The sequence below is a fragment of the Trachurus trachurus genome (assembly GCF_905171665.1).
Source record: "Trachurus trachurus genome assembly, chromosome: 1".
In the NCBI taxonomy this organism is placed as follows: domain Eukaryota; kingdom Metazoa; phylum Chordata; class Actinopteri; order Carangiformes; family Carangidae; genus Trachurus; species Trachurus trachurus.
The window spans coordinates 28,376,540-28,389,093 of NC_139891.1; the positions used below are offsets into that span (position 1 = coordinate 28,376,540).

A 12,554-nucleotide genomic window follows, 5' to 3' on the forward strand; every position below is an offset into this window, starting at 1 on the left:
ATTGATACCATCTGATTGTCTGTGTTAAATATGAAGCTTGTACCAGCAGCAGGTGAACAACTGAGTTTAGCCTAGCATGGCATAAAGATTGCAAACAGGAGAAAACAGCCACCCGTGCAAAAAAAAGAGAAAAAAATTGTATTAATTAACATTTAATATCATATTTTTTAATCTGTCCAATATGGGAATTTGGACAGAACTGGCTGGCTTCACATTTAGCACACAAAATATGATTGGCATCAACATTTACTCCCAACTTTCTGCAGGAGAGCGAATCTGCAAAAATGTCAAACTGATCCTTTGATGTTCTTTTTTATCAAACGACGACTTGAAAACAGCAGAAATAAAAAACAGCAAGTGCTCAGCCGTACAGTCAAGATAACGCACTTCAAAGAGAGGATAATACTGAACACTGATCAAATGAAACTTCAGATAAGGAGTCTGGATCCTAAGAGATCATTAAAATGTTTTTTTTTCTTCTCTCCACCATTTACCTCATGATGATAAAACATGATTGATGACTGATCTTTGCCTCTGAGTCTGTCTTTGATTGCTATAATGCACGAAAATCCACACTGGTTGGAGCATGTGGGTGAAGGCGGCTACGCCCTCAGTCCATCACAGGTTCGACATCCAGAGAGAAACATCCCCATCATGCCCACATTTACACCTGTGGTGCACATATACAGCTGTGAATTAACCCAACGTGCATGTGTTTGGACTGTGGGAGGAAACCTGAGAGGGTGAACATGCAAACTCCAGACTTGAACCCTTCTCGTTATATGTTCACACCCATTACATTCAAAATACTGATCTCCCATATGTGAGGAGGTGGAGAGGGGACACTGTAAAAATGTTTACAGATGTTGTTTCTGTTTCTTGGCTCCAAACAAGTCTCCACTGTCTGATCTATTGATTCATAAAATATATAAAATAAGCAATCCAGTACAGTTTTCTTGGTCTGTTTTCTGGATTACCATTGATATTTTGGTACAAATGTTTATGGTCTCCAGAGGAACGACGATCTGGTCATTGTGTTTATATCACCCCCCCCAAACTTTTCCTCTGGGCCCCAACGCCCACAACGCATGGGTAAAGGATTAATACCTGTCTCCTTTAATACATCATCTCTAATAATTCATTATGCTGTTGGGGCAAGACATGAGATGTGAGCATTGACATGATCATACAGGTTAAAAACGTAACCGCCTAGAGTTGTTGGCGAATACCTGATCAGGATTATTGCTGACATTTCATGGGTTTGCTCTCTGTTCTCACTCCAAATGGATAGATTTAGATGATCTGACAACATGGGACGTTTCTTAGCGTTGGTGCCAAGGCTTAGATGCAGAAGACAGATAACCACCTCATGCCTGCACAAATAAAATGTGAAGCCGGAGCCAGCAGGTGAAAACTTTGGGAAAAAGAGGGGAAAAACTGGCAGCTCGGCTCATTTTCTTGACAGTTAAACCTCAGTAAACTTAAAACGATTTAAAGCCTGCGCTCATGTTTCTTGTCCCGTCTTGCTTTGTTGAAGCTGCGGAGGCCCTTAGATAAAACACCAAGCTGCCATCGTTAGCCCCTAAGCCTCGATACCGCATGCAAACATTAGCATTGAGTTCATAAAGAGCTGAGACTGAAGCCGAGCGTCGAGAATAAAACAGGAAGAAAGAAGCTCAGCTCTGAGTTTGGTGCTGACATGGCTTTTCCATCGGGACAAACTTTTACTTTTTCTTTCCTTCTTCTCCTTCTTTTTCTAAGAAAGTGGTTCCTCTGTTTTCCACCCATTCATCCGTCCGTCCATGTATCGTGACTTTCCATCCTCTCGTTGTAGTATTTGCCCTTTTGACACCACATCACGGTTCACGGGGTCGGAGTTCAGGTGTCACACTAACACAGTGGTGTCACTCGTTCCTAAAAAGTCAGTGTTGCTGCTGCTCGGACAGCTGTGGGAGCGTTTTGGAGATTCTCCAGGAGTCACGAAGAGGGCAGCGGCCGCTCCAATTTGTCTTTTTTTCCCCTCCTCCTCCTCCTCCTCCTCCACGGACATTTTACTCTTTCTTCTCCCCCAGTCGGTCGGTCTGGTCCATCCCTCCCTCCCTCTTTGTCTCTAGGAGGCTGTTACGGTCGCCAGGGGCTGGGGCACCAAGGAGTGTCTGGGTACAACAGACAATGGACAGACCTGAACCTGAGAAAGAGAGGGGAAATGAGTGTCACAATGCCTGGAAGCCGCCAACTGGGGATTTCAAAATAAAACAGCGAATACAATTAGTCATGCCCACACACACATATGCAAACACAAGCACACACACACACACAATGAACAAAGCCAGGAAACTTGTCGTAATAGTAAAACACACACAATCAGAAGCGCTTACATAAAGAGGAATTGTAGTACACGACTAAGGACTGAAACTTTTCCTGAAACAAACCGAGCAGCTCTACTGTATTGACTGTCTTCAATATGAATATAAATGTGTAAACAAAAATACAATATACTGTAAATCTGAGTTCCTACTGAGAGTTTCTTTTTCCATGAACCCATCCGCCAGTAGGCAATCCAACTTATTTCATTATCTGCAGCCCCTCCCTCCCTCCCTCCCTCCCTCCCTGTAGGCACACTGCCATCAGTGTCTGTTTACCTGATACAATAATGACAATTAGCTCAATTCAATACACAATGATACGATTACTGACCAGAGAGTCAAGAAGAAAAGAAGGGAAGGCAGAAAGGAAGAAGGGGGGCAAAGAAACACAACAAAACAAAAATCCCCTTAAGTCAGGAAGAGCAAAGATAAGATCAGATTGTGTTTTATCCTTTGTGTTGTTTAGTTTGGGCTGTGATGCCCGTATGAATGCTGTTCCTCTCGCTGATGTTTTATAGCCTCCGTACTGTAAATATTCAAAGTGAAGGCCGCCTTTTGTGTGAAGCCGGCTGCCTCTTTTTGGGAAAAGTCCAGAGAAGAACCTTTTTTCCCCTCCATTAGCTCATAACATTTGCTCAAAGGAGTCGAAATAACAGCTGCAAACAGACGAGAAGATAAATCTGAAATTTATGTGTAGGTAAAAGGTGGAAAAACTTATCTTTAGCTGCATAAACTACACAACTGACAACTGGTCCAAGGTAAACGTCATGTGGCGGTGGTGCAGTGTGGGTGATCTCAGCTGGAGAAGCAAAAATAATGCAGCAGCACAACCAGCGATATTGAGTTTGATAACTTTTTTTTTTTTTTTTTAAACTGAACCTTAAGATCAAGATAAAGCTGGTTTTGCATTATTTCATTATGATAAAAGTCCATTAAGCGCAGCAGCAGCAGCAGCAGGAGCAGCAGGAGATAAACAACGACTACCGATGTGCGGCACCGAGCTGGGAGGCAAAGAGCCGAGTCAGCAGTCCAGCCAGCGACTGTCACAGCAGCTTTGGTTAAACCCATTTCCCTGTGTGGATATTCAATTTTCTTTGCCTTCTTTGTGTAATGTTCCTGAGTGTATTATATAGCAACAAAGCCGTCTGACTCAACACACTGTCATGCAGTGACGCACACAAACACACACACACACACACACACACACACACACACACACACACACACACACACACATTTCACCTTGTAGGGTCTTCAGTCACTGAGAGTGGGCCTTTCACATTCACCGTGTTTCTGCTGTTTTCCACGGTGCCGTAGCTGAGAGAAACCTGACAGGAGAGGAGATAAGTGAAAAGTTGCGTCGATGTTTTTTAAAAACCTGCAGTGGCAAGAGAGAGATAATTGCTGCAGTGTTGTGTGTGTGTGTGTGTGTGTGTGAAAGTGTGTGTCTGTGTGTGTATACCTGGTTGTGTATGTCTGACACCAGCCCCAGGTTCTCCAGGTGGGAGTGGAAGAGAGCCGAGCGGGTGAGGCTCACGCCGAGCAGCGCCTCCACGATGTAGCCCACGGTGCAGTCGTCGGGGAGTCGGATGTGCTCGGCTGTCGCCATGAAAGTGCCGTCGCTGGAAAGAGAAGAAGAAAGAGAGAAAGAGAGGAGCAGAGCGGGGTAAAAGGAGGAAAGATTTGATTAAAGAGCTGAAAGGGGGAAAAAAAAACACACACACAAACAAACATCAGATGGTTTATCTAAATGAGGGGTTTACCTCGCCCAGGGTTTCATCTTGAGAGCGAGACCACGGCTCAGACAGAAGCCGGCTCCTCCTGTGGCGAACCAGAAACGCACCTGCTTCTACACACAAACACACACACACACACACACATATACACACCATGAATAAAAATGTATGTGGTGCAGCAGCCTTGGCTCCAGTGCACTCGATCAGTATAGAATCAGTATAGATCTGTGAGCAGTCGAGGCCTGGGGATGTTTCCAGATACGTCATCATGGAGCAAGAACAGAGAGTTGAGGGTTGAGGGAGGGGTGGGGATGTTTGTGTTATCATCACGTGTTATCTTTACCATCTCAGCCGTGCCGAGCTTCTCCGTGGCCTCTATGGGCCGCTCCAGGCTGGGCCGGCCCAGGTAGGCGTCCTGGCTGTGGCTGTACCGGGACAAGAGCTTGAGGAGGGCGCCGACGTTCACGTAGTTATCGTCATCGAAGTGACAGAACCACCTACGACACAGGAGGTTTAGAGTTAGTGTCAGTGACTCAGGAAATGTCAGTGACTCTGTGTCGGCTTTTAAATCACTTCATAAAACCAACTTTAACAGACTTGCTTTTATGTGATGTCATCCTCTTCTTTCTATCATCTATTTTATCTCACAGTTTCACTCAGATGCTCCTAGTTTTACTTTTACGTCTACTCTTTTATCCCATCTTTTCTTATCTTATTGCATCTCATCTTATGTCCTTTTATCATGACGTATACTGCCCTTTAATTTATTTGATCAAATTAAAGGCATAGCTCAACACTGGCCCATTGCCATAATCCCTATAGTCTTAGCAGTAGGTTCGTTACCTTTTATTCGTCGGTGCAAGCTATTTTTAGAACGGCGGAGCACAGCCGCGAGCTACGGAGGCTAATGGGATTTCTTGGTTTCCCTCATCAAACTCATCAAATACACAATCCCACCACGCCATGAGATAATAACGGAGCATTACATACATTGCATGAATTTACCTCTAAAACAACTCCATCTGGTAACGTTCTGTTATTATCTCATTGCGTGGTGAATGTGCAGGTCACAACTTGTCCACCGGAGCGTTTTGGAGTTGTTGGAATCTGTATTTGATGAGTTTGATGAGGGAAACCAAGAAATCCCATTAGCCTCCGTAGCATAGCTCTGAGCAGCTCGCAGCTCTGCTCCGCCGTTCTAAAAATAGCTTGCACCGACAATTAAAGGTAACGAACCTACTGCTAAAACTATAGGGATTATGGCAATGGGCCAATTTGCCAAAATGTTGAACTATCCCTTTAACTGCACCCTGCATTTTAATTTGAGTCCTCCTGGTCTCAATTTGTTGTTGGGTTCCCGTATTCCCTGTGTTGCTTGGGCCGTCCATCTCTTATGGTTTCAAAGCACTCGTTTGTGACTTGTTGGTTTGTCAACCACTTTGTAAACTTGTGTTTTTAAAAGTGCTATATAAATAAAGTTATTATGATATTATTAATAAAATGTTCTTTATGACACATGTTGGATCTATGTTGTGGATCTTACTTCTTGCCAGAGGAGATGAAAGCGTCGTACTCCAGAGCCATTTTACAGGACAGGGCCTGACGGTTGTGGGCCGCTGAACAGTTGGTGTTGATCAGGTGAGCTCCTGGTGATCCACAACAGAAAGACAACATCAGTCATTGTCAGAAAAGAAAGAAAGAAAGAATAAATGAGGTTGTTCTGTTCTTTTCAGAAGCGATTCTGCTGAAACACGACAGGAAACAATAAATTTCATGGTTGCACATTTTTCTGCCCTGGAGTCGGTACAGCGCGTCTGATAGTGAGAAGAATACCTCATTGAAAGTAAAACAATTCAAATGAGTAAGATGAGGAAAGGCCTGTTGATTACACTGAAGTGACTTCCTGCACTTCATGGAAACATAATATTGCCCAGTCAGCAGCCTGGTTCCTGCTTTCCTGCCTCTGCAGATAACACTGCTGCAACTCAGCGAAACTGCTCAGCATGTGTGTGTGTGTGTTTAAGCGTGTGTGTACTGTGCACTCACCCATCCTTTTCCTCAGCTCCCTGTCCTCTCCATCGGTGAACACGTACGTCTGTGGAAAATAAAAAAAGGGGTGTTTTGTGTTATTCCAGGCAGCTTTCACTGACCAGCAGGGGAAACAGAAACAGCATCGCACCGAGGCTCCCGCTGCTCCACCGTCATTGTTCGCGGCGGGTGATTGTTTATAATCTCAGGTGAGGCTCCACCTGCTTCCTCGCGGCAGCAACAAGCAGCGCCGCTGATTCTGGATCCAGGCCCAGGACAAAGGTAAAGCCGGCAGCCTATCAGCAGCAGAGCAGCTGTGGTCACAATCCTGGAGCCATGTGTGTGTGTCTGTGTGCATGGATATTTGTGTGATGAGTGACAGGGGTTGTGGGTCAATGCGCTCAGGAAGCCACGAAGACCCCATAACTTTCCACAGGAAGTGAACACACGCAGCCTGGATGCACAGAGCGCTCCGTTAATAGTCTGCTGCTGCTTCGGCTCCGAGCTGCAGGACCAGAGATTTGAAATTTAAAACGATGACAGAAAGGTTAAAGCGCAGACTCTCCGCTTCAACCTGAGGCTGTTTACATCTGCACTGAGTGAGCGGTGGACAGACTGTTTTTTTTTGTATAAAATAGTCCCTCTGGTTGAGGATAATGCACCAGGACAACAACAGTGACCCTTATGGCCAGACAGGCATCCAAAGAGTGATACGTTCCTGTCTGTCCATGTCAGTCACATGACTTGAGGCCAAATGAAAACAATCAGTTTGCTTTAATTCCTGATCATGACACTCAGTAAACACGATATGATAACAATGCTAGCAGCTGCACATAGCTGGCTCCCAGCTACAGAATAGATGTTAAAGTTCTGCTACTGGTTTATAAATCACTGAATGATTTAAGTCCAGAATACATGAATGATGTGTTAGTAGCGTAAAAAAACCCAGTAGGGCTCTGAGTTCTATTGACTATTGGTCAGATAGTGGAGCACAGAGGTCAAACCAGACATGTGATGCTGCACACATCTGGAACAAACTACCAGCAGAACTGAAATCAAATGTAAGCATTTAAAAATACAGGTTAAAAACATTTCTCTAGCATTAAACACAAAGTGGAGCTGAGGCTGGTTTCTGGTCATAAATTGAAGTGCTGGACTGTTAAAGTTTGATCTGATGATGGAGCTAATTAAAAAGTTAAAGGGAAAGTTCAACATTTTGGCAAATTAGCGCATTGCCATAATCCCTGTAGTCTTATCAGTAGGTTCGTTACCTTTAATTGTCGGTGCAAGCTATTTTTAGAACGGCGGAGCAGAGCCGCGAGCTGCTCAGAGGCTCATGGGATTTCTTGGTTTCCCTCATCAAACTCATCAAATACACAATCCAACAACTCCAAAACGCTCTGGTGGACAAGTTGTGAGTGACCTGCACATTCACCACGCTATGAGATAATAAAGGAACGTTACAAGAGAGAGTTGTTTTAGAGGTAAAACTGCTGATGCGTGCTCCTGTTGGGGGCAGTTTTTCAGTGAGCAGTCTCTGCATTTGCCAAGAAATCCCATTAGCCTCCGTAGCGTAGCTCTGAGCAGCTCGCGGCTCTGCTCCGCCGTTCTAAAAATAGCTTGCACCGACAATTAAAGGTAACAAACCTGCTGCTATGGGATTATGGCAATGGGCCAATTTGCCAAAAATGTTGAACTATCCCTTTAAAAGGGACCTCCAGGTTCCTACAGTTCATCTTGTGTTGGACATGAACATCTGTATTATGATGTGTTACATCTGTGGAGTCATAAACATTAATACTCTGGATCTTAGCTTAGTTTTCTAATGAGCAACAAACCCATGTTGTGACAGGACTGTTGTTGATAGTTAATCATGAACTAATTATCATTCAAACTGTGAGTTGATGACGACCTGAAGAGTTTTGAGAGTTTAAATGATTGTTTTGTACCAGATTTCACGTCCGCTGGTCCAAAACATGTCGAGGGATTTCAGTCTATAGACCAAAGCTGTGGAACGACTATTGTCACAGGATTTCTGTCACAGTTTGAATATTTAGTTTAAACCTTTGTGACGATTAAATGTGGTTATTGAAGTGCTGTTTAACCATTCTGTCCTCTGAATCCACATCTTTCACTTTTTAATCGCTGACGCAGCAACGTTCGACTTTTGAGCCAACAGATCAATAACCGGCTGCTGTGGTCCAGGTCTGACACCATTAGAGGAAGCTCTGCTGATGTTTGCGTCTTGTCGCCTTCAGGCATCGACTGATCGCACCGGACTTGACACCGAATAATAGAAACGATGACTTAAACCTCAGCTGGTGTCAATTTATCTGTCTTTTTTTTTTTTTTTTTTTAATTCACGTCCCCTCAAAGAATTAGCCTTGATGCATAGTTCATCTGATGTGGTTGTAAACACGCTGCGAGCACTTCTTTGAAGTCAAAGTCTTTGTTTCATTTCGAATTCACAGCGAAAAAGATTACAGCTGAAAAATGCCCCTGATCCTCCTCCTCCTCCTCCTCTCCGACTCCACCGGCCCGCTCTGAAGGAACAGGCTCGGAGGGGTTTCCACTTTGCAACCCACTTGCCAAGCAGCACAAATTCAATAATAAATCTTTGGGTGCGAGTTTTTTTTTTGTGTGATCACATCCCATGGGCTGTGGTGGAGAGAGGCTGAGAAACAGAAACACAGAGGAGAGAGAGAGAAGAGAGGGAGAAAGAGAGAGAGAGCGGCCAGCTGTGAGTTTTTGTCAGTCTTCCTTTTTTTTTCCCCACTCTGAGCCTCTTAAGCCTCTTGAGAGCAGTCGGGCTTCTGCAGCGTATGAATGTTTGAGTGTGTGTCTGTGACACCAGTGCAGCAGGCTGAGCTGAGCTGAGAGGGCAGAGGAGGGGGGGGGGGGGGGGGGGGGGGGTGAAGGGGAGGAGGTGAGGAGTGGGGGGGGTGGGGAGGGGGATTTACAACACAGGAAACGGCAGAAGCAACAACAACCACCGGCCAGGAGAAAGTGATGAGGGTGTCTGTGTGTGTGTGTGTGTGTGTGTGTGTGTGTGTGTGTGTGTGTGTGTGTGTGTGTGTGTGTGTGTGAGCACGCGCATGTTTACTCTTGTGATCAGACACATTTTTAACTTCCCATGAGAAATCTGGTGAGTTCCCAGGGCGTGTGTGTGTGTGTGTGTGTGTGTGTGTGTGTGTGTGTGTGTGTGTGTGTGTGTGTGTGTGTGTGAAGGTAACACTGTGGGAATGTGTATGAGTGTGTGTGTGTGTGTGTTGTTGCTGCATTTCCATTACTCAGCAGTCTTACAGTATAGAGGTGTGTCTGGGAAACAGGTAGAGTTACACACACCTGACCGTGAGAGCAGATGCAGGAATGCGTCACACACACACACACACACACACACAGCAGCTGACCCCCCTCCCTCCTCCTTCATAAGCTGTGTTTACATGGCAACAGTGCGGCGGCGGCGGCTGCAGCAGCAGACGAGAGAGAGACGAGACCAGAGCGAGTCCTTTCCCTCAGACTCCGGGGGTTTAAACGAGGAATCAGAGCGACCGCCGGGCGCTCCACAGTCACGTCTGCCTTCCATTAGGAGCTGTTTGAAGACGCATGGGTGCAGCTCACCACAGAGTCCCATCCCATCATGTGTTTCATAGCAGCAGATTCATCCTTGACTCACCCACTGTGATTCAGACCAAAAAGCTGTCTCTCTCCATCTGCTTTGATCTCAAATATTTATCTGTGAGGCTCTGTGACTGAATCGCTCCCTTATTTAAACTCCAGTAATCATGTTCAAACTCCTCCAGATCACACGCCTGATGATTTAATCCTCTACCTGGAAACCGACTTGCAGCAGTTTTCATAATCTAACTGGTAATCTTGAGAAAATTTTTTAGCTTTTGGCTTCTGAAAAAGCAACTTTTTTTTTTTTTTTACCTTTTTCTTCCTCTTCTATGCTAGTGCACTGAATATTAGGCTATGTGCTTTTAGACAGTTGTGCAGATGAAGAGGAAATCACCCCAGGCTCTAAAATCTGAAAATCAAGAAGCGTTCAAATGGAAGTAGAAAGCAGCAAGTTGAAAGAAACCGAGAAATTCATGTAACATACTAGGTGCATTTGTCACGTCCACCTCAATCTGAAAAAACAGCCCAGAAAGCACTTTGAAATCCAACTTCAACGAGTTCAAAGCCTTGACATGTCAGTTCATATGATGCTTGAAGCTGTTTTTTTTTTTCTTCTTTTTTTATTAATGATGCAGAGCTCGACACGTCTGTGCACGGTGAAGCCGGCCTGAGCCTCGGCTCAACATTCGTTTTCTCCTGGAAACAAATCTGCATCATGCACCTCGCTGAGAAAACCAGGGTTCATGCATCCGTCTCATCAGTCCTTTAGTGTCCTGTCTTCATGCCCCCCCCCCCCCCCCCTCTCCTCCTGCTTGTGTTATACCAACATGTTGCAGCAGCAGCAGCAGCAGTGTGGTCGGCCTGTTAACCCTCAGATCTCCCTCTCATACATTACAAAGCCCTCTATCTCTGTTTTACAATGCACAGGCTGCCTGGATCAAAGAGCCACTGGACCCAGTCACATTACAGGGGGTTTACAACTTACAGCTTTGCAATTGCAGCAGTAGTAGAGGATGAAGGAAACATTTTAAGGATACTACTTCCCCTTCTGTACTGGGAACTATTATTAACACAGGGACAATGTATGAGATTATGTGCATCTGGCCTCTGATCTTACAGGATCAGCACAGATCTGTGAAGCAGCAGACACCTTTTATTTATTTATTTCCCTTCATGTGACCTGACCTTATAAAATCACATTAACACAAGGTCACACAATGTACTATGGCACAGGCAGCCTGTTTAATTCCCTGTAGTGTGACCAGCAATAGCACAAAATAAACACAATAAAGGCTGATGATTGTTCACTTCCTGCAGTGAAGCATGGACTGAGTCTGAGATTTCTCACAGCTGCAACAGCCAGAGTATGTGTATGTCTATTTATTTATACATCAAGTGAATCTCTGTGTGTTTTCTTATAAAAAAAAAAGAAAAAGGAAAAAGGAGCCTGCGTTATTTCCCAGTGACAGCCAGGTAAGTATCAGCTCACCTGTTGCATGTTTCTGGAGATCCAGGTGTCCAGCAGCAGCTCCAGCCTCTGCCGGTGGTACCTCCCGGTTGTCTTCACCGCCAGGAAGAGGTCAGCGGGGGTCAGATGCTCCACGGGTCCGGCGGCAGCGCTGCTCTGCGGGGGCCGGCTTATCGCTCTCCTCTCCCGGGCCAATCTCTTGAAGTAAGCCGAGAAAACTTTCCCGCCCGCCGCTGCTGCCGGAGGCTCCGGAGCCTCCCCCGGGTCTGTGCTGCTCGGGTGGCCGACGGTGACGACGAGCATCCCGGTCACGAGCAGACAGGTGACCGCGGCGGCAGCAGCGGTGAAGGAGCTCCTCGGTTCCCCGGTGGGTTTCCACATTATGTCGGTGAGGACGGTTTATTATTATTAACAAGAATTAAAACATAAAACAAAAAGACAAAAACCACTTCCTCCAGGTCACAACATCTCCGCGGAGCAGACACAAGTCACACCGCCTCACAGCCTCCGACAGCGGGTGACCTCCCACTGTTTGAGTCGCTGCGTTACTTTACAGTGAAGTTATAAACTCCGCTGGTGGGCGGGGCTTCCCGGTCCTCAGCCAATAGCAGCTCTAAGCGCCCGATGTGGGCGTGGCCAAGCAGCAAGGAGGCGGCCATGTGGATCTCCACATGGCAGGTTGAGGGCCTCATAGAAGTGAAATGTGGTGGTGGATCATCCTGTTAGAGGGCTCTCCAACCTTTTAAATTGTTTATTTAATTTTGTATTAAATAGTTTATATGTTTTTGTTTTGTTTGAGCCACTGTGGTAAAATAAAAAGTGCCTGAGAGAGCTTTGTGTATGCGGTTATATTTATTCTTGTCTAATATCAAAACACTCAAACTTGGCTCCAAAACAAACCAGATGAATAAGTTAACTCACAAACTCATCAAAGTTTGGACGAAAAAACATTTGAAACTCACATCAGACAAAAATCTGAGTCAGGGTGACACCAACACAATAAATCTGATCTGAAATCAAAGAAATAAAAAGCTCCTTTGTAAGTTATCAAGGCTACATCCAGTGGTACATAACAAGCAGAAACATAAAAAAGCTTTTTTCAGTAAACTTACATTTTACAAGATGTAAACAAACAAGGACTAAAAAAAGTTTAACTCCTCTCATCCATGGCAACACATTTCCTGTTTGTATAACAAGTTTTGTTTATCTCTGTTCTGTTATCAGAAGAGTTGCTATCACTTCATGTTGTCCACAGCTGATCAGGTATAAACAAACTTGACAATAACTGACAAATTAAAGACTTAGTGTTAGGGGTGTATATTTGATTTGGTTGCA

General features: G+C 45.1%; 1 protein-coding gene across 1 annotated transcript; it reads right to left on the reverse strand.

Moving 5' to 3' along the window:
• Window positions 1–2,121: 2,121 nt before the first annotated feature.
• On the reverse strand, window positions 2,122–11,654 carry LOC310987360 (beta-1,3-N-acetylglucosaminyltransferase lunatic fringe-like; the record flags this gene model as incomplete). The annotated part of the gene is made up of 8 exons (XM_083973563.1): window positions 11,241–11,654; window positions 6,149–6,197; window positions 5,646–5,748; window positions 4,446–4,599; window positions 4,130–4,215; window positions 3,829–3,988; window positions 3,609–3,694; window positions 2,122–2,188 (listed from the first exon to the last, which is right to left on the reverse strand). The coding sequence occupies exons 1-8, from the start codon at window positions 11,598–11,600 to the stop codon at window positions 2,122–2,124; spliced, it is 1,065 nt and encodes a 354-aa protein (XP_083829689.1). The 5' UTR covers window positions 11,601–11,654.
• Between the last annotated feature and the right edge of the window lie 900 nt (window positions 11,655–12,554).